Here is a 23,728-nt window from a genome sequence, read left to right as displayed (position 1 = left end):
TAATCAAATAAAAATTTTAATATGCCGAATAAAGATATCTTTTAGTTAGCTACAAGCCTACAACCCCTTATTAAAAAAATAAAACTTAAAATTTATATACAATTTATTAATGATTCAATCCAAAATATTTGTCAATAAAAAATATTAATGATGCAAATTAATCAAACTAAGAAGTGGAAATCAATAATTATCCATTAACTTAATTTCAAAGTATCATTTGCAATTTTGCATGTATTAAAAATATCATTTGCGAAATTATCAATTGCATACATTAAAGATATAACTTTTTTGTTATCAAAAGTATAATTTGTAATGTATCATTTGCTTTTATACAATGTATCATTTGATTTTATAAAAACTATTACTATCATTTATGAAATATCATTTGCATACATTAAAAGCATCATTTTATGTTATTAAAAGTATCATTTATAACTCAATTAAAAATAGTATTTCATGTTATTCAAAGTATATTTTGCGATGCTTAGAGCATCTGCAACGCTTACACGATAGCAGCCTACTCATGTAAGGCTGATATCGTGTAACCGATGCAGCAAACATTTACACGAGGGCTACACGTTCAATCGTGTAGCCCTTACAACGGTTGAAAATAGGCACGTGTTCTACACGCGCCTTTATAAAAAAATCGAATTTTGAATTATTGTGGCAGCTTTGACCCCTCTGTTTCCGTGCTAAATTTGACCGTTCGAATTTTTTATTTTTTATTTATTTTTTCTTCTCTTTATAAATTCATCTTCCTCCTTCTTCTTCCTCACTTTCACTCCACAATTCTCCTTTTTCTTTCACTTTCACTCCTTCTTCTTCCTCCTTCAAGCGTTTTCATCTTTTTTCTTCTTACAATGGCGGAATACGACCACGGTTCTTCGTCTGATTCATCCAACGGTGTAGCTCATGCGATCATGGAGGAGATAGAGTTGCAGAAGCAACTGCTTGCTCACATCTACGCCCAGCCGGCGCCGGAGGCGGGACGTGCGAAACGTCCCCGGTCTTACGTCCACCGTGATAGAGAGGAAGCCCATCTACGTCTTATGCAAGACTACTTCAACGACAATCCGACGTACGGACCTACTTTTTTCCGACGACGTTTTCGAATGCAGAAGGAGCTGTTCTTGCGCATCGTGGAGGCTGTTCAAGGTGAAGATACTTACTTCCAGATGACCACTGATGCAATAGGTCGGGACTCTCTTTCCCCGTTGCAGAAATGCACGTCGGTTATCCGCCAGTTAGCCACCGGCGTCAGTGCGGATACTTTTGACGAGTATCTCAAAGTCGCCGACTCCACCGGGCGTGTATGCCTCAAGAAGTTCTGCAAGGCGGTCATCTGGGCTTTTGGAGCCCATTATCTGCGCCGTCCAACGCCGGAGGACATCGCACGCCTTACCCAGATGCACGAAGCGCGACACGGATTTCCCGGGATGCTCGAGAGTCTTGATTGTATTCATTGGGGTGGAAGAATTGCCCTAAGGCGTGGCACGGCGCATATACACGCGGTGATCAACCTTGATCTTAGAGGCCGTTGCATCCCACGATCTGTGGATTTGGCATGCCTTTTTCGGTGTCGCTGGTTCGAACAACGACATCAACGTTCTCAACCAGTCGCCTTTCTTCGCCGACGTGTTGGATGGAACTGCCCCGCCTGTGCTCTTTCAGGCGAACCATCGCTACTACCAGATGGACTACTACTTGTGCGACGGCATATATCCGGAGTGGCGTTGCTTCGTCAAGAGTCCACCGATGGCGACAAATCAGAAGGAGGCGAGGTTCAAAAAGATGCAAGAATCGGCACGAAAGGATGTCGAACGTGCCTTTGGAGTCCTTCAAGCTCGGTGGGGAATCATTCGCAGTCCCGCACGGAATTGGTACTTGGAGCACCTCCGGGACATCATGTTGTGTTGCATCATTCTCCACAACATGATTGTGGAGCACGAATGTGAAGGAGCAACCAATTGGAGAGATGACGACGCGGGACATGGGGCGTCTAGCAATGACTCGACGGAGAGTGGTTGAGCAACCCCAGTTTCATTCGAGGAATATGTCCAAAGAGATGCCCTTCTCCGAGATAGGCAGTTGCACGCCGCGCTCCAATATGATTTGATGGAGCATGTTTGGGCACGTTTCGGACCTCTAGGGCCGGAATAGTTATTTGTAGGATTTGTTTTTATTTTATTAAATTTTATGTAATTTTTAGGATTTCAAAATTAATGCAATTTAAATTTGAAGTAAATTGTGTAATTTAAATATATGAAATTAAACTTAAATGAAAAATGAAAAAATCAAAACTAATGCTATCATGTAAGCTATCATGTAACCCCAATGCAGCATCTTTACACCATGTGGTCCCCCTCATAAAGTAGGCTATCATGTAACCCCAATGCGGATGCTCTTACTCCAGAAAAATTCATGTCAAATATTCTCCATCATCAACCATAAAAATTTATAATGAATTAGAGAGCTGTGTTTTTAATTGAGTGCTTTTCGTGTCAATTTTCTTCAGAATTTCCTTCCAAACCAAACTCAAGATGCACAATTTTCTTCTCACTGAATCGAAAACAAATCAAGAGCGAAAAAATAGTGTTGTATGTGGAAGCATCAAAATTCAAATTTGTAAACAAAGCGATTCAGAAAATTAAAAACAAACGTAAACAAATAAGATGAGCAGACGCGAGATGGCAACCAACTCGAAAAGTGGCAGCGGCAGCGGCAGCTTGCGAGTCGTGTTATCGCATCAAATTAGGAATGACACATATAAGGTTACAGAAAGAGGTGGGGAAAGTAGTGCCGTTTTAACAAGACTTTATTGTTTTCAGATAAAAGGATAACTTTTTGAGTAGATGAAGTCAAAAGCGGTGAGATCGAGACCAGAATGGCCGAGAATATACGGCAGCTGTTCGAGATGGGGATGAGGGAGAGAGAGGCAACGCGAGAATGCAGCGGCGGCGAGAGTGAGAGTGAGAGATATAGAGAACAAAATAAGGCAACTTTGGGTAATAAAATTTCATTTTCTGAAAAAAATTTAAGGAACACCAACTCATGCTGTGGAAATAGCTCAACATCACAAAATATAATGTGTTAATAGGCAAAAGTGCCCCATTCCTTATTCATATTTTGAAAAATGCCCACCCTTATCATACAAAGCTATCCATGCCCTAAATTACTAATTAACCCTTGAGTGGGTCAACATCTTAAGTAATCATTTCGGTCTTCTTACACAATCTTACACATTTTTAAGTTTCAATGCTTTTTTGTACAATAATTTGTGATGTTGACCGAAATGATTACACACTGAGTGTCCGATATGATTTTTTTAAACTGTATATATATTATCGACCGGATAATTTAAAGTGTAAATATTATCGACCGGACACTAATTAACACTTAAACAATATATTAAATTAAATTCAGCAAAATAGTAAAAATTAATATAAAGATAGCAATAGATAGAAAAAACACTTTTATGTTGATATACCATCGATCCGGCCGGTGAAATGGCCAGAGAAATGTATCCGACCGGGTACATTTCAGAAAAACAATGACCCGGCCGGATACATTTTTCCTTGAAAATTACCGGCCGGATAGATATTATTTAGGCATAAAATATTATATTTTATTCAATTGCATAAAAAAAAAAAATCAAGAAGCTAATAATATATATCCATGCGTATCTATCTTAAATTTTTTATTTTTTTTCCCTTTAATATCTTAATTTCAATACATATATTCTTTGAAATTATTTGTATATATTGTGTTATTCTTGAATGTTGATATATAGTATATAACACTATATATATCGTGTTAATTAATCCATATCTTTAAATTTAAAAAATATATATATATATATATATATATACTCAAAATCCGTCCCAATTAAATGCATGCGTGTTACCCAAAAAAATCATGCATGTTACCAAGTGAATTTTGCAACAACCGATACATAAAGGTCAAAAATATCTTTCTAAAAAATTTGATTCTCTTTTGATAGACATAAAGCCGATACAATCGGCTTCAATCACATTTTTTTCGAAGCTTTTAACACCACTATATTTACCTTCCTTCACTAGGGTTTTTTACTCACCACACATATCGGCTTCTTCACTTTTTTTTACCCACCGAGAGAGTTCAAAATATTGAAGCACGTCGTACTCATCAATGGCATCTTCTTCACAGGTTTTTATTTTTAATTTTCATGAAATTGAATAGAATAGAATAATTTATGCTAAAAACCGATCGGTCCGGCCGGTGAAGTGGCCGGATAAATCGGTCCGGCCGAATTCATTATTTAAATGAAATATACGGCCGGATTGAGTTTTCCGGGAACTTCACCGCCCGGACCGATCGTTTTTTAGCATAAAATATTCCATTTTAATTATTTGTATGTTTATATTAATCAGTTAGTAATTTACTGAATTTAATTTAATTATATTTGGTTAAGTAATTATTATTGCGAGTTTTGCTGGGTATTACTGAATTTGTTTCAATCTGAAATATTTGTTTAAGTAATTATAATTGCATTGTGTATGTGGGCTTTGTGCGATTTAATAAATTAAAGTATTTTATGCCGATAGAACAACTACCCGGCCGGCACTATGCCCGGAATAATGAGTCCGGCCGGGACAGTTTCAATCTGAAATGTACCCGGCCGGATTCATTTTACCGGACACTTCGCCGGCCGGATAGTTGTTATTTAGGTATAAAATACTTTTTTCAGTCTATCTGTATGTTTACGTTAATTATTACTATTTTACTGAATTTAATTTAATTATAATTGTTGAATTATTAATTAATGAAACTGTTATTTCTTGGTATTAATTAAATTGCAGTTTTTTAATATTTTACTGAATTTAATTAAATTGCTTGGTATTAATTGCAGTTTAATATTTTACTGAATTTTTACTGAATTTAATATTAAATTGCTGAATTACTCGAATTTTACTGAATTTAATATTAAATTGCTGAATTTTACTGAATTTAATTGCAGTTTAATATTACTGAATTTACTGAATTACTATTTTAATATTTTACTGAATTTGACTATTTTTCTCGAATTTTAGTATTTTACTGAATTATTGAATTTTAATATTTTGCGGAATTTAATTGCAGTTTAATATTACTGAATTTTACTGAATTTAGTATTAAATTGCAGTTTAATTAAATTGGTTGGTATTGATTAAATTGTAGTTATTTAATTATGCCTATTTGTATTATTTTTTAATTTTTTTACTGAATTTAATATGGTATTCATTTTGTAAATGAATAGGCGAATGTCCCATATCTTCGTCGCGACACTATAGACCAGACGGAGGTTGCTATCAGCACCTACTATAGGGATTCACATTTTCCGGAGCTGGTTGAAACTTTAAATGTGGTCGGCGAACAGTGCAATTCAGATTTATTGGGAAGATTTAGAGCATCATGTTTTGGGCATTTCACTGATTGGAGGCCCGGCGCGAAGAGCAATAAAGCATTACACCAGATTGTATCGAGGCAGATTGTGTCAGAAGAAAATGAGATGTGCTTCTTTCTGTGCGGAGCACGAGTCAGATTTTCCCCTGCGGACTACGCATTAGTGACTGGGCTCAATTTCGGGGGATCGAGGTTCGATGCGACATTACAGCACGACTGCAGTCGCGTGGAGGCATACCGACGATTCTGCGGTACGCGAAGCATGACCATACAGTCGCTCATCAAACGCGTGTGCGATTTGGATCGTCGAGTGGATGATGAGGATGTGAGCCTGTACCTTCGTGCTGTCCTCGTGTGTGTGGCTCACACCCTTGTTCTTGGGTTGGATGCGCGGGTACAACCGTGGCTTTGGGTTTTGGTGGATGATCTGGCTGCGTTTGATAGATTCCCCTGGGGCGCGTATTCGTATAAGATGTTATGCCATTATACGACAGATGTAGGAACCGGCGAGAAATATCACTTCTACGGTCCTTCGTGGGCTTTATATGTCTGGGCATTGGAGCGCGTCCCGGGCTTCAGACACATGGTCGCAGCATCTAGCGGTGATCCGACAGCGCACCCTCGGTGTTTGAGATGGACTTTCAGGGGTAAGCCGAAGCTTCACGGTCTGCGCGATCTATTCGAGGGACAGGTAATCAGTTATTTAAGATTATCCTCCACACCGTTACTGGTTTTACTTATGTTCTAATATATTATCTTTGTTGCTTTCTAGGGTGGTGTCATGCCCCTGGAGCCCGATGCTGACGATCTGTCGAGTCACTACTTCATATCAGCGCTGACACCGGGCGAACTCTCGGTGAGCTTCAGGCCCCCCGACAACCCATTAGCTCGGGGTGTCCAATTTCCACAGGGCACCGAAGCCCGTGTTGTGGAGGAGCGCGGGGACGAGGAGGATGTACCTAGACAGCCTCGTACGACTCGCAGTCACAGTGTCCGGGGCCCTGTGAGGGATGCTCGACAGCACGAGCCGGCTCGTCATTCAGTAGATCCGGGCAAGCGCCCTGTGAGGGATGCTCGACCCCACGAGCCGGCTCGTCATTCAGTAGATCCGGGCAAGCGCCCAGCGCCGCATACTTCTTCATCGTCGAGCAGATCTCGGACTGTATCCAGTCCCAGCGAGGGTGAGGTGGATCGTAAGTGGGTGAAGAAGACGATCCGTCAGGAGATTAAGAAGGCCTTCGGCAAATTCGTGGAGAAATTGAAGAGCAAGGGCAAAAAGGATAGGTGCAAGAAGAGCAAACATTTCCGAGTGCCCGACTCCCCTGATGATGATGACCAGCGACGGTCCCCTGATGATTACCAGCCACGGTCTCCTCCACAGCGACGGTCTCCTCCACCCAGTGCTTCAGGGCCCGACGCTTCAGGGCCAAGCGTTTCACGTTCCTGCGACGACGACCCCCGCGGTGAGGAACCACGCCATCCAGAGACCCAGGATTACAACGAGCAGTGGCGGGCCATGAATCAGTCTGTTCAGGGCGACTACACACCGGCGGAGCAGACTTTTGACTGGTCGACCCAGGTCTACCCTCATTGGTCTTCCCCATTCCTGAAGCCGCAGTATAGAACAGAGACCCCGATATTCTTTGCTGAACCGCTCACTTCTATTGCACCACATGAGTGGGGACAGTCCAGTTCGGCAGGACAGGCTCAGACGGAGGAGCCTGAGCCACAGGCAGAGCAGCCACAGGTACTGCTGCTGCTGCAGCACCTAGAGCAGCCGCCGGCAGAGCAGCAGCCGCCAGCAGAGCCCCCGCGTCGCAGTCAGAGGGTGAGGCGTCCGTCTAACTATCAGCGATCGCCTTGGGTTAATAGCCAAATGCCACGTCCAGTGACACAAGTCTGCAGTGACCATTATGAGAAGTGGATGGCTAGGTGTCGAGAGGGTAGGGGTCGTGAGATTTATGTCAAGGCAAGTGGTGGTTTGCGGGAGTACGACGACTTCGCGCGGGTGAATAATGTCAGCCAGGAATTCACAACTGGGGTAAATAATCTATTGATTTTAACATTGTTAAATTACTTTCTACTAACTTATTGATTTTAACTTTGTTGCAGGATATTGACTTGTATTTCTTAAGCTTGAGAAATAGACTTCGAGCTTCAGCAGATTTACTGGATGACGTAGATATGAATAACACAATCATATTAGACACGGATTGGTTTGTAAGTAAACTTTCATTATTTGTATGTTTTCATTGGTGCGAATATAAATTATTAATTACTTCTATTGATCTGTAGATATACCTCCAGGGCGAGTGGGACGCTCTATTGGAGAAGTGGGCAAGAAGTGAGTTTACTCCAGAGGAGTATCATATATTGACGCATGGAGCAGTAGCTGATGGTTGGCAGCCCCGGATAGACTGGCTCTGCCAAATACGTGGAAAAGCCGTTAAGGGCCATGAACTTCCTCCTGGTCATATAGGATGGATGGATGCCACACAGGTAATCAGTTAAACAATTATTTGTCATTAGTCATTTGTGCTTTATATGTTGTTTCTTATCAATTCATTGTGGTTTGTCATAGGTTCTCATGCCAGTCATAATTGGCCACCATTTTGTCCTATGTCGGATCCGGTTAGGAGAATTGGTTTGCGAGGTCTATGACCCAGTATTCCACAAGCTATCACCTCGACAGCAGGATGGTCGAGTTGGTGAACTACTGCCTTTACTGAGATTGTTGCCAATTGTCCTTCAGTTGGCGAGGTGGCTAGACGACACATCCATTGATTCGACAGTGGCAAAGAAGAAGTACCCACTTATGACGGCGGTGTTTGCTCCAGCGGAGGTTCAGTTTCACCAGCAGGACTCTGTCAGCTGCGGGCCTTTCGTCTGCATGTATGCAGAACGACTGATATCTGGCTCTCCATCCATTGAGTGGGGTAACCACAACGTGGCGGCATACAGGGCCAAGATTGCTAGATCTATATTTTCGTTGTGTGAAACTAGGACACATCGTATCACTAGACTTGGTTTTGCATAGTTTTGTATATTGTTACATTAATGTGTGCTTCTATTTGGTTATTCAACGAGCATTATTTCCTGTAAATCATTCCAGCTTATCGAATAATAAGATAATTCAATCAATATCATTAACTGTTACAGCACACAAATACATCCCACTACTCCCTGGGCTCAGTCGCCCTGCCAGCGCACGTTCTCTTGCTGTGTCCTTCTTCATGGCAGATGCTGCACTTCTTTGGTTTACGACGCCTGATACTAGAAGACTCATCGGCTTGTGTGCTGGTGCCTTCACCACCACCTCGATGTCTACCTTCTTTTGGGCGCCCCGCTTGACCTTTTACAATCAGAGGTAATACAACCTGCTCAGCGATGTGCTCGGGAACCAACCACTGGCGTCTCGGCGGGAGATTATTAACTTCGCGAGAGTAAGTATCGATAAGAAAGTCATTCGTGTAGTACGAGTCTACATACTCCGCGATCGTATCACCGGCTTCACTATAAAAACAAACAAACTCCGATAGTAATCAATATAACGAACATTAGAACATATTTACATTTCAATGAACCCGACAGTAATCATTTCATGATCGTACCTTATTGCAGCGATTGAATGAGAACAGGGCAGTTGGTCTAGCTGAAATACTCGACATTCGCATTTTTTCTTCTCTAGATCCACCTTGAAGCTTCTGTCAGCAGTTTGCACCTTATACTTCATGCCACTCAACCTTTGTGCAGTGTATCGACGACTTTTTTGGACTTCAATAGCTACCCTTTTACCAGCCTCAACAGTCAAGCCTTGCTCGATTTGTTGTGCAGCCCTTAGTCGCTCGCTGAACCATTTCTCAATAACAATTCTGATTGCCTCTAACATCGAGCATATAGGAAGTCTTCTTGCCCACAACAATCTGGAATTAAAAGCTTCAGCAGCATTTGATGTCATAAAACTGTAGCGTCGCACAGGCATAGGACACATCGAACGAGCCCACTTCTCCGGCTCAATCCCCATTAGTTTATCGTACGCGGCTCTCTTCATAACCTTCAGGGCGTTCATAGCCCTATTGAAGTCGGACTTCTCGTACGCAAATGCAGCTTGTCGATACACCTCGACCACTGCCTTACCGTAATGCTTCAGGTTATTTTGCAAATGGTAGTAGCATAGGCCGTGGGTTGCATTTGGTAACTCATTCCTGATAGCATTGGCAATGGAGATATGCTGATCAGAGACAATCAAAAGTGGATCGGCTTGGCCATAAACACGTCAAATGCGTGACATGAAATAACTCCACGATTCATCGTTTTCTTTCGGGCCAACACCATACGCGAGTGGGAACAAACTCTCGTTGCCGTCCTTCGTCACTGCAACAAACAAAATACCCCTATTCTTGCCCTTCAAGTGTGTGCCATCGACGACAATCACTGGCCGTAAGCTGAACATGAAAGGGGTAGCCGAAGCTGCAAGAGCAACAAATAAGTGTTTGAATCGGCCATCATCGTCAACTTCCCACTCCACCCTCGAACCGGGATTGGATTGTCTCAACATGTATAAGTACTTGGGCAGCATCTCGAAGGACTGATCATGTCGACCATAAACCATCTCAGTGGCTCGATTACGGGCTCGCAATGCAACATCGTACTTGATCTGTACGCCAAACTCACGTCGCAGCTCCAGCTGGATGGCCTTCGGCTTCAAGATCTCGCAATCGTCGTGTATCTTCTGTGCTAAATATGCTGCGACGACTTTTGCGGGGGCCTTTATTCGCGCTACGCGCCCTAGCTCACCGTCGCATGAGTGCTCATTGGTGAAATTATACACTCCCCAAATGACTCCATCTTGTGACGATGCATGGAGCTTGAAGGGGCACGTATCTGAATGCTTGCATTTGAAGTAGACTCGTCTGCTGTCTGATTTGCTGATAGAAAATTCCTTGCCCTGCTTCATGTTCCACAGACCGATTGCAACGATCAGATCATCTTTGCTATTGAAATACATATTCTTTGACAACTCCCGAGGCAATAGCTGATAATCTTCAATATCCACAAGTGCCGCTGCGGCGTCCAACGGGATAACCGGTACTAACCAATTAGTTAGTTCATCTGCTCCAGGAACCTGTTCGTCATCATCCTCGTCGATCTGCAAATTCTGCCAACCTGCATATTCAATCCCCGCCCTTCTCACGTTCTCTGTCTCCGACAAGTCTTCAGAGGCGCTTGTATCAGTCTCGGCTTCAGACGATGGAACATAATCTTCATCTACATTACCAGCATCCTCCACAAACTGAGGCTCGTACGTATATTGATCATCAGCTGGACCCCAACAACGATCAGTTATTAGGCGATCGTACTGGTACGGATTTGGCTCATCCCATGAAGGCCAACCCGTTGACTGATCATTACCCCAAGTGACCGACGGTTCAACACTTTGTTGCGCCGGTGAATCTCCGGCTGATAGGTCTAAATAAGCATATCTTTGGATTGCTTCCAATCCGTCCCCACCTTCGAATGTTGCACTGGATTCACCTCCATACCGGAAGATTGAGGGAGATCGAACGAAGGAACATACACTCCTCCACTGTAATCGTCTTCAACAACATAAATCTCAGGAAAATGTGGCTGCGACGCCAGCAACTGAAGCAAATCATTGTCATCGGCAAGAATATTTTTACTGTATACCCTGCCATTTAATCTCTTCGTCAAATAATACAAGCTGTAATTAGTGCTCAATGAATTCTCCATCATCAGGTAATTTATCATGTACACCGTACTGGCCATTGTGTCTCCGAAAATATGCAAATTCTTAGAAGAGCCGCCGATGTACTCATAACCATTGAAGGCACCTCCATAATTAACCACAAAGTATCTCCCATATTCATTCATCTACAGAAAAAATAATAAATAAATAAATATATGATGTAAATGGAATACAATGTTAAAATACAACATATAACATGTTAATACACTCGAAAAACATCTATCCGCCCGGGGAAGTAGCCGAGGAAATGTGTCCGGCCGTGTATTACATGATATATAATTACACACGGCCGGACACATTTTCAAGGACACTTGTCCGGGCGGATACATAATTTTCGAGCATAATAACATGAGTTATGTAGCAATATATATGTATAGAACTAAAATGCAACTAATAATTACTAATTAATACTTTAAAACATGATAGAATTTGCTCTAATTCACATGTATTTCCTTCAAACGTGGCTTTAAATCATAGTATGCTATAATATGCTAATAATTCACATAAGCATATAGGATCAAACAAAACATTGAAAATAAACAATAACCAACTTAAATTACATTTCAAACGTAAAATGACATACCTTTAAACGTTCGGATGAGAGAATTCACAAATAATAGCTTCACCACTTGGAAAATATTAGAATTTCTAATGAGTTTGAGTGTTTTTTCACTTTGAGTGTTCGGATGAGAGGATGAGAGAATGAGAGAATTCACTCATATATAAACAAAGATTCCTTCATTTCACGTGAATTTCAATGAAATTAGAGTGTTTGACATGAATACTTTACTGACAAAGCTATTTCACATCATATTTGTCGTTTATCATCAATTTAAAAAAAAAAAAAATATGTCCCTTAATTGAAGGCTAATTAATCGATGGAATATAAATACAAAAAATTAACACAATCCATATTAGCACTCAAAACACACATAGGAACCAAAAAAACATCTATCCGACCGGAACATATATGTGTCCGCCCGGTGAAACCTTGTGTCCGGTCGGACACTTGTTTTTCCCGGTCGGACGCTTGTTTTTTTTTTTCCAATGTGTGTTTTGAGTGCTAATATCGATTGTGTTAATTTTTAGTATTTATTTTCCATTGATTAATTAGCCTACGATTTACTTGTAAAACCTTCGATTTTAATTCAAAAATAAATAAATATTATTTTCTCTGTCAGTATTTCACATGTTCCAACACATATTTGACCGATTTCAATGTTTAAATTGATGAATTGATGTTTTTCTTACACTTTAACAACTTTTGTCATAGATGTGTAAGAACTTTTGCGGAAAACAATGCACATCCATCACATTCAAAGGGCATTTTCGGTTCTTCACTTATTTAGGGCATGTAGTGCTTTGCATGATAAGGGTGGGCATTTTTCAAATAAAGGGCACTTTAAATTTTGCCTCAAATATAATCACCAAATATATCTTCTCTTGTATAAAAGGAACAGCAAATCATGCGAGGTCATACAAGAACAGAATCACCAATTTCAGTGACTTCTCCGCCCAACCATTTCAATTTTTATGCACTTTGAAGAATATAAATCACCGAAATTTTTAAGTCAAAAATTCAAGTGTATATCACCACAATCTGGTTTTACTCAAATCAGAGTAGTTACTCACATTATACCGAACCATGAAACAACATAAGCTTTATTCATAGAAAACCAAACTTATATAATCTACAATAAACGCCATTCCTCATCAACTGCTGAATTATCCTGGCCATGAAATTGCCACTCGAACCTAAAAACAATGCCATGAACAAACTACCATGCTAGCCAGGATAACTTAATTATGATTCGTACTTGAGACCAAAAGCTGCAACGAGCTTTGAATAAAATGTACTCTTCTAGTCGGCTCTAGATTGACCAGCACGAGAAGAAAGGATGATTCCCACAATGAGACCATATAGAGCCAGGGCTTCAGCAAAAATAAGAATAAGAATCATCCCTACGAAGAGCTTTGGTTGTTGTGCATTGGCTCTGGAAAAAAAAATAATGAGATAATCAATACAATTTGCAACTCATAAAGAAGAGAGCATGAGATCCAAAAGAACGAAAGCAACCAGTATGACCTACTGAAGCAGAACAACAATTTTCAATCCAAGACAAAAAGGGCCAACACTCAAGTTGCCACCTCTCTCAACAAGAAAAAACCCATCCAGTGATAATTTTATCAAAACATAACTCAACATCATACTACAAAGGACATTTCCTTTAACTCTTTAGGGTGCGTTCTCTTTGGTTGTAAATTTATCATGGGAAAATAAGGGATAACCAAAATTTCACCCTTTAAATCCTTCTTTTATTTTCCCTCATTTCCTACTTAACCCTTACTCATTCCTCATTTTCACTACAAATGAGGGATAATATTATCCCTCATTTGTAGTGAAAATGAGGAATGAGTAAGGGTCAAATAAGAAATGAGGGAAAAGAAATGAAGTATTTAAAGGGTGAAATTTTGTTTATCATTCATTTTCCCATGATAAATTTACAACCAAAGAGAATGCAGCCTTAAGTGATAGGATGGATAGATAAAAATAATCCATGCTAAACTACCAATTTCCATGGATGGATGCTAATCTAACATTTAGTTTGATAGATTGATTAATTTTGAACTTGTTTCAAATCATATCCTTCAAATACTCAATCATACTCACTCTGTCCCGGTAAAATGTGCACACTTTTTTCCGGCATGAGTTTTTAAGAATATTAGTTAGTGTGTTGTAAGTAGAGAAAGGGGCTGACATTATTTATAGTGTTGTGAGCAGAGACGGAGCCAAGTCCCGGGCTCGATTCGGCGATCGTCTAGGCACAAAAAAAAAAAAATAGCTTTAGGTCGTATTTTGTATTTTTCAGACTTTTTATATATAAAATCAAAATTTCGCTCATCCAAACTTGTTCCTAAATATAAAAATATAATTTTGCCCATCCATTTTTAAAATCCTAGCTCCATCTCTGGTTGTGAGTGGAGAAAAGGTCCACAACTGGTATTTGATGTAAATGAGTTGAGATATTGACATTAAAAAATGAGGGACAATGTCCAAAAACAGAAATTGCGTACTTTTGTGGGCCGGAAGGAAATGGTAAAGTGTGCACACTTTTATGGGACGAAGTGAGTATATTTTATAAATCTATCATGTCACTCAAAGTAAATGCCCCTAAGTATATATTTTCCCTAATTAGAAACTGCTCACAGCTCACTATACTAGGAAGATAAAACTGCCAGTAATTGCATGATTGAATACAAAAATTTATCACGAAATCTATTTATTAACCTCCAACTTAGCAACAATTTACAGAATATATGAACTCAGCTATTCTAGTAAAAAACCGGAGGTTAGCTGTGTACGGAAACCAAGATGAATCTAACTGACAAGACCATTGCAACGTCAAAATACGCTCAAAACCAAACTAATGATTTTCCTAACAGAGTCAAAGCTGAATAAGTAAAGAAACAAAACCATTACACAATAAATGCCAAATCCATTGGAAGATTTAAACAATCCAAGGTTACCCTTTACACAAAAACTACCACAAAACAATCACATGCCAATATATCGAAAAGATTATCTTTTAATTCAAGAGCTGTACACTACTAGAAATCAAATGAAAATGCTGAATCATCAAAAAGTAGAGCTGACACTAATCTAGGCAGAAAAAAGCATACCTCACACCAGCATCTCCGACGATCCCGATGGCCATACCAGCAGCGAGACCGGCGAGGCCGCAGGCGAGTCCAGAAGAAAGGTGAGCGTAGCCGTCAAACAAGTAGTAAGACTTGGCCTTAGGGTTAATACCGGTGCTGATGATCACGGCAATAATCAAACCGTAAATACCCAACACACCAGCCATGACCACCGGCACAATAGACTTCATCACCAGCTCCGGCCGCATAACGCCCATTGACGCCACACCGACTCCGCTCTTCGCCGTTCCGTACGCCGCTCCCATGCCTGCGCAAGAGAATTGATCGAATTCGGTGCAGAAACAACCCTAGATCTGAAGAAAAAACAGATGTGAACTGAAGAAGCACGACTTACAGGAGAAAACTAGGGCAGCAGCGGCGCCGAGGAAGCCGAAGAAGGGCGCCGTTTCATCGCCGCTGAAGGTCGACGACATTGTTTATCGTGTTGGATTTCTGCGGAGATCTGATCTCAGAGAGGAGAGAGGGTTGGATGACGAGGGGAGTTGTTCGATTTTAGTATTATATACTGTGATTGGTAACAACTTCTGATCAATATTATTTGATCAGTATTATTGCCCTCAGCATCACTCCAAATATCTCATTTTGTATTTTAGGTTGTCCCATACACAAATATAAATAAAAGAATTGTCAAATTTTAACAAATATAAATAAAAGAATTGTAAAAGAAAAAAGAGAAAGAATTGTAAAATTTTAACAAAGAGAAAGAAAATAGAATATTTTAAAATTTTAATAACTTATTTGTTTTAAATTTATTTTTAATAATTTTTATACCATATTAAACATTTTGTTACAAACTTAAACATAAGATGCTTATTAAATATTTCTTCATAAATTAAATTGGATATTATTTAGAAAAGTAGTAAAATTGTAAAAGAAAAAAGAGATGAAAAATAATCAAAAATTGATGGGAGAAGAGAGAAAAAATGGTGGAAAAATGGAGGGAGAAAACTCCTCTTTAATATTATATAGACTAAAAAAAATGAATTTCTTAATTTTGTGAAAGAAATTGTTTGTTTATGGGTTTAATTGTAGTACTTAATGAACTTTGGGGTGTTAGTTGCTATCAACGTTAGGTTAGGGGCTTAAGCGTAGTTGGAGTGGTAACATTAGGGGTGTTTTTGCATATTAACCCTTTAAATAATTTCCACCAACTCACTTTATCTACTTTATACACATTTCTTAATTTTTATGCTCAAAATAAAGGAGACATTTAGAGTGGAACGGAGGAAGTATTTTGATTCGCGCTAATATTACAATTTTGCCGGCTCTCAAACAAATGCTATCTTTACGGACAATAATAATAGTAAGATTTTCTCTATATTCAAACGCCCCACAAATACTGAAACTGACTGATTAAAGCAAAAACTTCTTCGCAATTTGAATTGATTAATGTATTACATACATGTATCATGCATGATAATACTTTCAATGTCTATTGCATGAAATAATATTAAAATATTGTATAATATCCTAAAATTTCAGTATAACATAGTATTTGTAAGCAAATAAAATAAGAGTATTACATAAATACTAAACACTCGTTTATAATTTTTTTATATTGACTAACTTCAGGATTTAATATAGAACTATGCAAATTGAATAGGAATTAACATGTAAGCCTTTTTTTTTCTCGTTCGATTTATATTTTACATATAAACCTTAAATGAAAATTATATAAATGAAAATTAAGCTTTATATTTTTTCTCCCCCCTCAAAAAAAGTCCTCTGCGTGGTTGGAAGATCGTTATATGAGGTAATTAGGAGAAGTAGTATATTTGGAATTAAAAAAAAAAAAAAAGATGAGTAGTACTAGTAAGTAGTAACTCTTATAGAAAAACATGAAATTGTAGCTACGTTTTAAATTATAGCATGTCATATTCATCCTTAATAATTTAATTAATTTTGGTTTTTTATTACAAAAAATAAAAAATAAATCAACCCCAGCTGGTCCACTCCAAGTCCCAAACCGATGGTCCACCCCCCTCTCTCTCTCTCTACCGAGTCATGATCGTTACACAATTTTGCAATTTAAATTTTGTAAAGTTGTACTCCCTCCGTCCCATTAATCAAGTCTCCTTGCTTTTGGGCACGGAAATTTAGGAGAGCTAAAGTAGATGTAAAAATAGTATGGACCACATAATTAGTGTATTAGTTAATGTTATTTTATTTCATAATTAGATGCAAAAATTGCTCTCTTTTCTCTCTTCTCGCCCTTCTCTCTTGCAAAACTCACACACACAGATCACACAGATCTCTTGCAAAAATCAAGATCCAAAATTTTCCCCCAAAATCAAGATCCAAAAATTTCACCTCCACCTTGCTTAGAAATCAAGGTCCAAATTTTTTTCCCCCAAATTTGCAACAGAGCTGCCGCCTCGGTTGGTGGTGGCGGCGGGAGGAAGAGGGCGAAGGAAGACCAGGCGAGAGGTTGGTGGTGGCAGCGGCGTGAGGAAGAAGGCGGAGGGAAGACCGGTGAAGGCGCTCGGTTGGTGGTGGCGGCGGGAGAAAGAGGGCGAAGAAAGACCGGTGAAGGTGCGAGGTTGTTGGTGGCTAGGGGTGTAAACGAACCAAGCCGCTCGCGAACTATTCGGAGCTCGGCTCGAAAAAAGCTCGTTCGAAATTCGTTCGTTTTCTTAACGAGCCGAACTCGAGCCCGAATCCGAGCTCGATAAAATTATCGAGCCGAACTCGAGCCTGAACATATTCGGTTCGTGAGCTCGCGAGCCTATTCGGCTCGAACCTATTCGCGAGCCTATTCGCGAATAGGCTCGCGAACAGGTTCGTGAATAGGCTCGCGAACAGGTTCGCGAATAGGCTCGTGAATAGGCTCGCGAACAGGTTCGCGAATAGGCTCGCGAATAGGCTCGCGAATAGGTTCATTAAATTATTAATTTTATATATTTCATTTTCTGAATAATTAAGATAATTATAATAGTTAAAACAAATAATTTCAGTAAGTTTACAAAGTATCTATTTATTAAAAATAAATTAAAAATTATAAATCATCATTAATTAGAAATATGATTATAATAATATTAATTAGTTATATAATATATACTTATATTTATAATTATTTTATTAATTCTAAAAGAAGATAACTTATATAGTCTTATATTACTATTTACTAATTATAATTTAATATTTATTATATAAGCTAAATACATCTTAATTATACAAGATATATATAATTAGACATCTTTATAATACTAATCATATTTTATACATTATATCTTTAGTATATACTTATTATATAAACATATCTTATAATATTTTTTGGGAGATAAAATATAACTTATAAGTTATAACTAATCATAGAAGTTATAATTTGAAATTTATTATTATAATTTATATATATATATATATATTAAATATATAATCATACAACTAATTTATAAGATGCTTATATAACTTATAAAGATGTCTTTAATAAATTAATATTTATTAATTATACTTTAATATTTGTTATATAAGCTAAATACAACTTAATTAGTCAATTAACTTATAAGATACTTGTATAACTTATAAAGATGTCTTTAATATAAGATACTTATATAACTTTTTATAGTTTGAAATTTGTCATATAAGATAATTTTTTGTTATACAAGATATATAATTAGACATCTTTAGTATAATACTAATCATATTTTGTATAGATATGTTTAGGCTTTAGTATAATACATTAATACTTATTATATAAACATAACTTATAATATTTTTTGGGAGAGAAAATATAATTTATAAGTTATAACTAATCATAGAAGTTATAATTTGAAATTTATTATTATAATATATATATAAGATACCTATATTATTATAAAGATGTATTTAATATAAGATACTTATATAACTTTTTATTAGTTTGAAATTTGTTATATAAGATACTTATATATATATATATATATATATATATATATATATATATATATATTAAATATATAATCATACAACTAATTTATAAGATGCTTATATAAGATACTATATAATTATAACTTATATAGATATCTTTATTCTGAATAATAGTTAATATAATTATATTAGTTATATAATAGTTATATTAGTTAAGATGTCTTTAATACATTACTATTTATTAATTATACTTTAGTATTTGTTATATAAGCTAAATACAACTTAGTTAGTCAATTAACTTATAAGATACTTATATAACTTATAAAGATGTGTTTCATATAAGATACTTATATAACTTTTTATAGTTTATAAGACAAACTTTTATATATAGTTATTTTTAGTATAGTACTTATTATATAACTTGTAATTTTACTATTATATAACTTATAACTTATATAATAAGATACATATATAACTTATAAAGATGTATTTAATATAACTTATTGTATATTTTTTGTGCTTATTATAGAATTTATAAAGATGTATTTAATATAAGATACTATATAATTAGAAGTTTATAACTTATATAGATATCTTTAGTAGTACTTACTATTTTACTATATAAGATACATATTAACTTATATTACTATGTACTAATTATAGTTTGATATTTGTTATATAAATTAAATACAACTTAATTAGTCAATTGATTTATAAGATACTTATATAACTTTTTATAGTTTATAAGATAATTTTTTATATATAGTTATCTTTAGATATGTTTTGGCTTTAGTATAATACATTAATACTTATTATATAAACCTAACTTATAATATTTTTTGGGAGAGAAAATATAATTTATAAGTTATAACTAATAATAGAAGTTACAATTTAAAAGTTATTGATATATATATATATATATATATATAAGCTAAATAAACTTCATTTTTTCACGTAGGGTTTCCCCAATCCCCACCGCGCCCAATTCCCAGCAGTCCGCCGCCCACAGCGCCGAGCCCTTCCCCCACCGCGCCCAGTTCCCAGCAAGATCCGAAGGAAGATCCGCCGCCCTGAGGCCCCTGTCGGCCCCGCCCACCGCGCCGTGCCGTTCCCCCTCGCCGCGCACAGTTCCCAGTCTATGAGCCCTAAGTTTCTGCCATCTGCCATCTCCGCCGCGCCGAGCCCCTCCTCGATCCGCGCACTTGGGCGCCCAGGTCCCATCTGCCATCTCCGCCCAGATCCGCCGCTCTGACCTCTCCACCTCTCCAGATCGGAGTCCTCTCTTCCATTTTGGCCCAACCCCCAGCGCGGCGCCGCTCTGACCTCTCCACCTCTCCAGATCGGAGTCTTCTCTTCCCCCATCTGCTGTGATTGAGCCGCTTTCCCACCGGTCCGGCCGTCCACCTCCAGTCTCGGACCTTCCCACCCGAAATCCCTCTCGGCCCCTCCCCCACCCCAAATCCCTCTCGACACTCGACAGTCGGCCCTCTCCAGAATCCAACTCCAGCTCACCACTGCGCCGCACCAACTCCGGCCGCTGCCCTCTCCTCAGGTAAACCTTGGAATATGTTTTGTGTTCTTCGAATAAAAAGTGTGAGAAGAAAAGGAGTTCACTTGTGTTTTTGGGAGAATTGTTATTGAATTTGATCCTAGATTTGTTTGTTTTTTGTGATTCCTGCTAGAATGATTCGTCCAAGTTGATGCAAAATAGGGATTTCGGTTACTTTGCAAAACATGGATTTCGGTTATTTGCTGGTATCTTGTTTGAGATGCATATGAGTAACCAGCAATTCTATTTTTGTCAAATTATTTGAACTTTACTTCATTCGACATTGTCGTTTTTATGCAACCTCGCCTGTAATTTGATTTTTTTTGGTATTTGTAGGATGAGATTGGCAAGGAGCTTCAAGATCAAATGCCATGTTTTATAAATATTGTGTAATTTTGATACATTTTGTGGATTTATTTTGTGTTTTTGCATTGTGGATTGAAATTTTTGGAATGACTACATAACAGATTTTATTTATTATTAATACACGAACCGAGCTCGAACTCGAGCCTGAATTCGAAATCGAGCTCGAATTCGAATTTGAAATCGAGCTCCAAAATCGAGCAAATTCGAGCCGAGCTCGAGCTCGAGCCTGAATTCGAAATCGAGCTCGACTTCGAAATCGAGCTCCAAAATCGAACCACATTCGAGCCGAGTTCGAGCTTGAGATAAACGAATAATTAACGAACCAAATACGAATCGAATTCGAACTTAATATTATTCTGTCGAGCCGAGCTCGAGCTCATTTTAAAGCTCGATCTCGAGCTCGAGCCGAACTCGAGCCTACCTAAAATTTCGCGAGCCGAGCCCGAGCCTGCAGGTATTCGGCTCGGCTCGGTTCGTATACAGCCCTATTGGTGGCGGCCGCGTGAGGAAGAGGGCGGCGGGAGGAACGGTGGAGGCGCGAGGTTGATGGTGGCGGCAGCGGGAGGAAGAGGGCGGAGGGAAGACCGGTGAAGGCGCTCGGTTGGTGGCGGCGGCGGGAGGAAGCGGGAGGAGGGAAGACCGGTGAAGGCGTGAGGTTGGTGGTGGCGACGGCGGGAGGAAGATGAGAGAGAGAGAGAGAGCAAGGGTGGGATGAAATTGGGAGTAGGTGGAGAACTTTAATTAATTTACTAAGTCTTGCTTAATTTTTGCCAAAAAGGGAAAGGAGACTTGAATATTGGGACGGCCCAAAAAGGAATAGGAGACTTGAATATTGGGACGGAGGGAGTATTAATCTCGTATCAAATAATATTTTAGAAATAATACTAGTTCCCTAATTTTATAAAGGTACCTACTATTCCATCTTTTCAATAGCAAATAGGCTATTTTTCTCGAGTTGCTTCATCATTGGAATACTATAGTTTGCTAAATAACATATACTCCCTCCGTCCCATGAAGTATGACCTAGTTCTTTTCGACACGAGAATTAAGAAATTGATATTTTGTGTGTTAAGTGTGGTAGGTGAAAAAGTAAAAAGGTGAATAAAGGATAATTTTTTTGCCAAAAAAGAAAACAGGTCAAGCTTCATGGGACAGACCAAAAAGAAAAATGAGTCATGTTTCGTGGGATGCAGAGAATATTTAACATATCATTTGTGAGCACTTATCGTGAATATAGTGCGTGTTAATACTTTTTTTTTCTTTCTATTTTCTCTTATATATAAATATTATAATCAAATTTACAAATTATATACAATAAAGTTATTGAAAAAATGTTTAATGGATAGTAATCATGATTAATAATTTTGGAAGAAAATTTTTACAATCAAATTATTTGCTTAAATATATATAGATAAATCCGTCTTGAAGAAGAGAAGAACCCATGAAACTAAATGAGAAAAGTGAAAATCCAATGAAACCTAGTTTAAGTGGAAAGTTGAGGAACTCAAAAACTTTTTTTTTGTGAGAGGTTTTGGGTTCAATCTCATCTGCAGATAATTTTTCCATCTTTGTATGAGTAGTGTTAGGGTTGTCTAATTGGTTATCGGGCTTTGGATAATCCGTTAACCGAACCGAAATTACCGGGTTTGGGTATCCAATAACCTAAATTTTTTGGTTATCGGTTCGATTTCGGGTATTATTTTTAAAAAAAATTTGGGTATCGGTTAACCCAATAACCAAAACGGGTTAACCGAAAATTATTTAATAAATTATTTAATATATATTATATACATTTTAATTATTAATTCATTAATTTGTTTTAAAAAAATCGATTCTTAGTTTAAATAAAATTATGATATATTTAAAATATAAGAATGAGCTTTAGTCTAGTGGATAAGTTGCTTTATGTATTTTTTGGAGACTATGGTTCAAATTTTCTATCTAGCAAATTATTTGAATTTTAATTTTTTAAATGGGTATTTCGGATACCCACATAACCGAAGCGGTTATTGGGTAATCGAACTCCTAAAACGGTTCGGGAACGATTAGTGAAATATGGCAATTTCGAGTTCGGGTAACCGAAAATTCGGGTATGGGTATCGAACCCGAACCGATCGACAGCCCTAAGTAGTGGGTTTAATTCCGCCTCGTGTAGTTTTTTCCATCTTTGTGTCATTGTGTGAGTAGTGTTACCACCTTTGTGTGGATAGTGGTCTCGCTTGTGTACAATTATTTTCTCACTTTTGTATAGTAGAGATCTCGTCTGCGTACGAGTTGTTTATTTAATTATAATTAAATATCTATTGTAATTTTTTTTAAATGAGAAAAATAAAAATGGTGGACCCGGTAATAAATGATGATGGTTGAATGAAATCACGGATCCCATGAAAAAAAGAAAGATGTGCTTTATTTGAATTGTTGTATTTCACAAATTGAGATTTTTGAGAAAAAAGATATACGTTTATTATTATTATCATTATTATGGATCTCATTAGTACTACTCAAACTAACATTTGCATTCCGTGTAACACATGGGAAATATTTTTAATTTTTATATTCATATAAAATTAATACTAATTCAATTATTATACTTATAAATATAATAAAAATTTAATTTTAATGGAATAATATTTAAATGGAATATTGAAAATATAAAAAAAATCACAATTATAAAATTTGATATTATGAAAAATAAAAACAAAAAAATAAGTTAAAAAAATTAAAAATAATATACTAATTAAAAAGAATTGAAAACATATTTATTCAAAAAAAGATGAGAGGAGATAGAAATTTATAAAATTTTAATATTTAAACAAATTTAAGAGCACCCGCAACGCTCTACTCGATCACTTACTCGAGTAGAGCGTTGCACTCGAGTAAGGCGTTGCGGGGTGGGGGCGGGGGTTACTCGAGGGTTGCTCGAGTCTTCGGGTATACTCGAGCGAGAGGCGTATTTGTCCTGAATTTAAAAAAAATGAAATTTTCGAAATTTGAAATTTTTTTGGCCGTTGCACTGTCTTGGAACTCGGTCTTTTGACCGTTCCAATTTTTATTTTAAT

The 23,728-nt window shown here is 37.6% G+C and overlaps 4 protein-coding genes across 5 annotated transcripts; 2 read left to right on the top strand and 2 right to left on the bottom strand.

The window, feature by feature from the left end:
* The first annotated feature begins 3,899 nt into the window (after window positions 1–3,899).
* On the top strand, window positions 3,900–7,290 carry LOC131009757 (uncharacterized). The gene is made up of 4 exons (XM_057937166.1): window positions 3,900–4,185; window positions 5,276–6,112; window positions 6,194–7,241; window positions 7,274–7,290. Exons 1-4 carry the CDS (start codon window positions 4,168–4,170, stop codon window positions 7,288–7,290), a joined length of 1,920 nt encoding a protein of 639 aa, XP_057793149.1. The 5' UTR covers window positions 3,900–4,167.
* Window positions 7,218–8,567, top strand: LOC131010360 (uncharacterized). 2 transcript variants are annotated; one of them, XM_057937854.1, is made up of 4 exons: window positions 7,218–7,462; window positions 7,534–7,641; window positions 7,729–7,920; window positions 8,003–8,567. In XM_057937854.1, exons 1-4 carry the CDS (start codon window positions 7,298–7,300, stop codon window positions 8,456–8,458), a joined length of 921 nt encoding a protein of 306 aa, XP_057793837.1. In that variant the 5' UTR covers window positions 7,218–7,297; the 3' UTR covers window positions 8,459–8,567. The 2 variants fall into 2 exon arrangements, with proteins under 2 accessions (XP_057793837.1, XP_057793836.1); XM_057937853.1 differs by having other exon boundaries at window positions 7,717–7,920.
* Window positions 8,535–9,440, bottom strand: LOC131010368 (uncharacterized). Its single transcript, XM_057937865.1, has 2 exons — window positions 9,033–9,440; window positions 8,535–8,934 (listed from the first exon to the last, which is right to left on the bottom strand). Exons 1-2 carry the CDS (start codon window positions 9,410–9,412, stop codon window positions 8,598–8,600), a joined length of 717 nt encoding a protein of 238 aa, XP_057793848.1. The 5' UTR covers window positions 9,413–9,440; the 3' UTR covers window positions 8,535–8,597.
* Window positions 9,441–12,834: 3,394 nt separating this feature from the next.
* On the bottom strand, window positions 12,835–15,483 carry LOC131010376 (V-type proton ATPase 16 kDa proteolipid subunit). The gene is made up of 3 exons (XM_057937877.1): window positions 15,243–15,483; window positions 14,870–15,155; window positions 12,835–13,182 (listed from the first exon to the last, which is right to left on the bottom strand). The coding sequence occupies exons 1-3, from the start codon at window positions 15,319–15,321 to the stop codon at window positions 13,050–13,052; spliced, it is 498 nt and encodes a 165-aa protein (XP_057793860.1). The 5' UTR covers window positions 15,322–15,483; the 3' UTR covers window positions 12,835–13,049.
* Window positions 15,484–23,728: the final 8,245 nt, after the last annotated feature.

This window comes from Salvia miltiorrhiza, chromosome 2 (assembly GCF_028751815.1).
Source record: "Salvia miltiorrhiza cultivar Shanhuang (shh) chromosome 2, IMPLAD_Smil_shh, whole genome shotgun sequence".
Classification (NCBI taxonomy): Eukaryota; Viridiplantae; Streptophyta; class Magnoliopsida; order Lamiales; family Lamiaceae; genus Salvia; species Salvia miltiorrhiza.
This window is presented reverse-complemented; position numbering and strand designations above follow the sequence as displayed.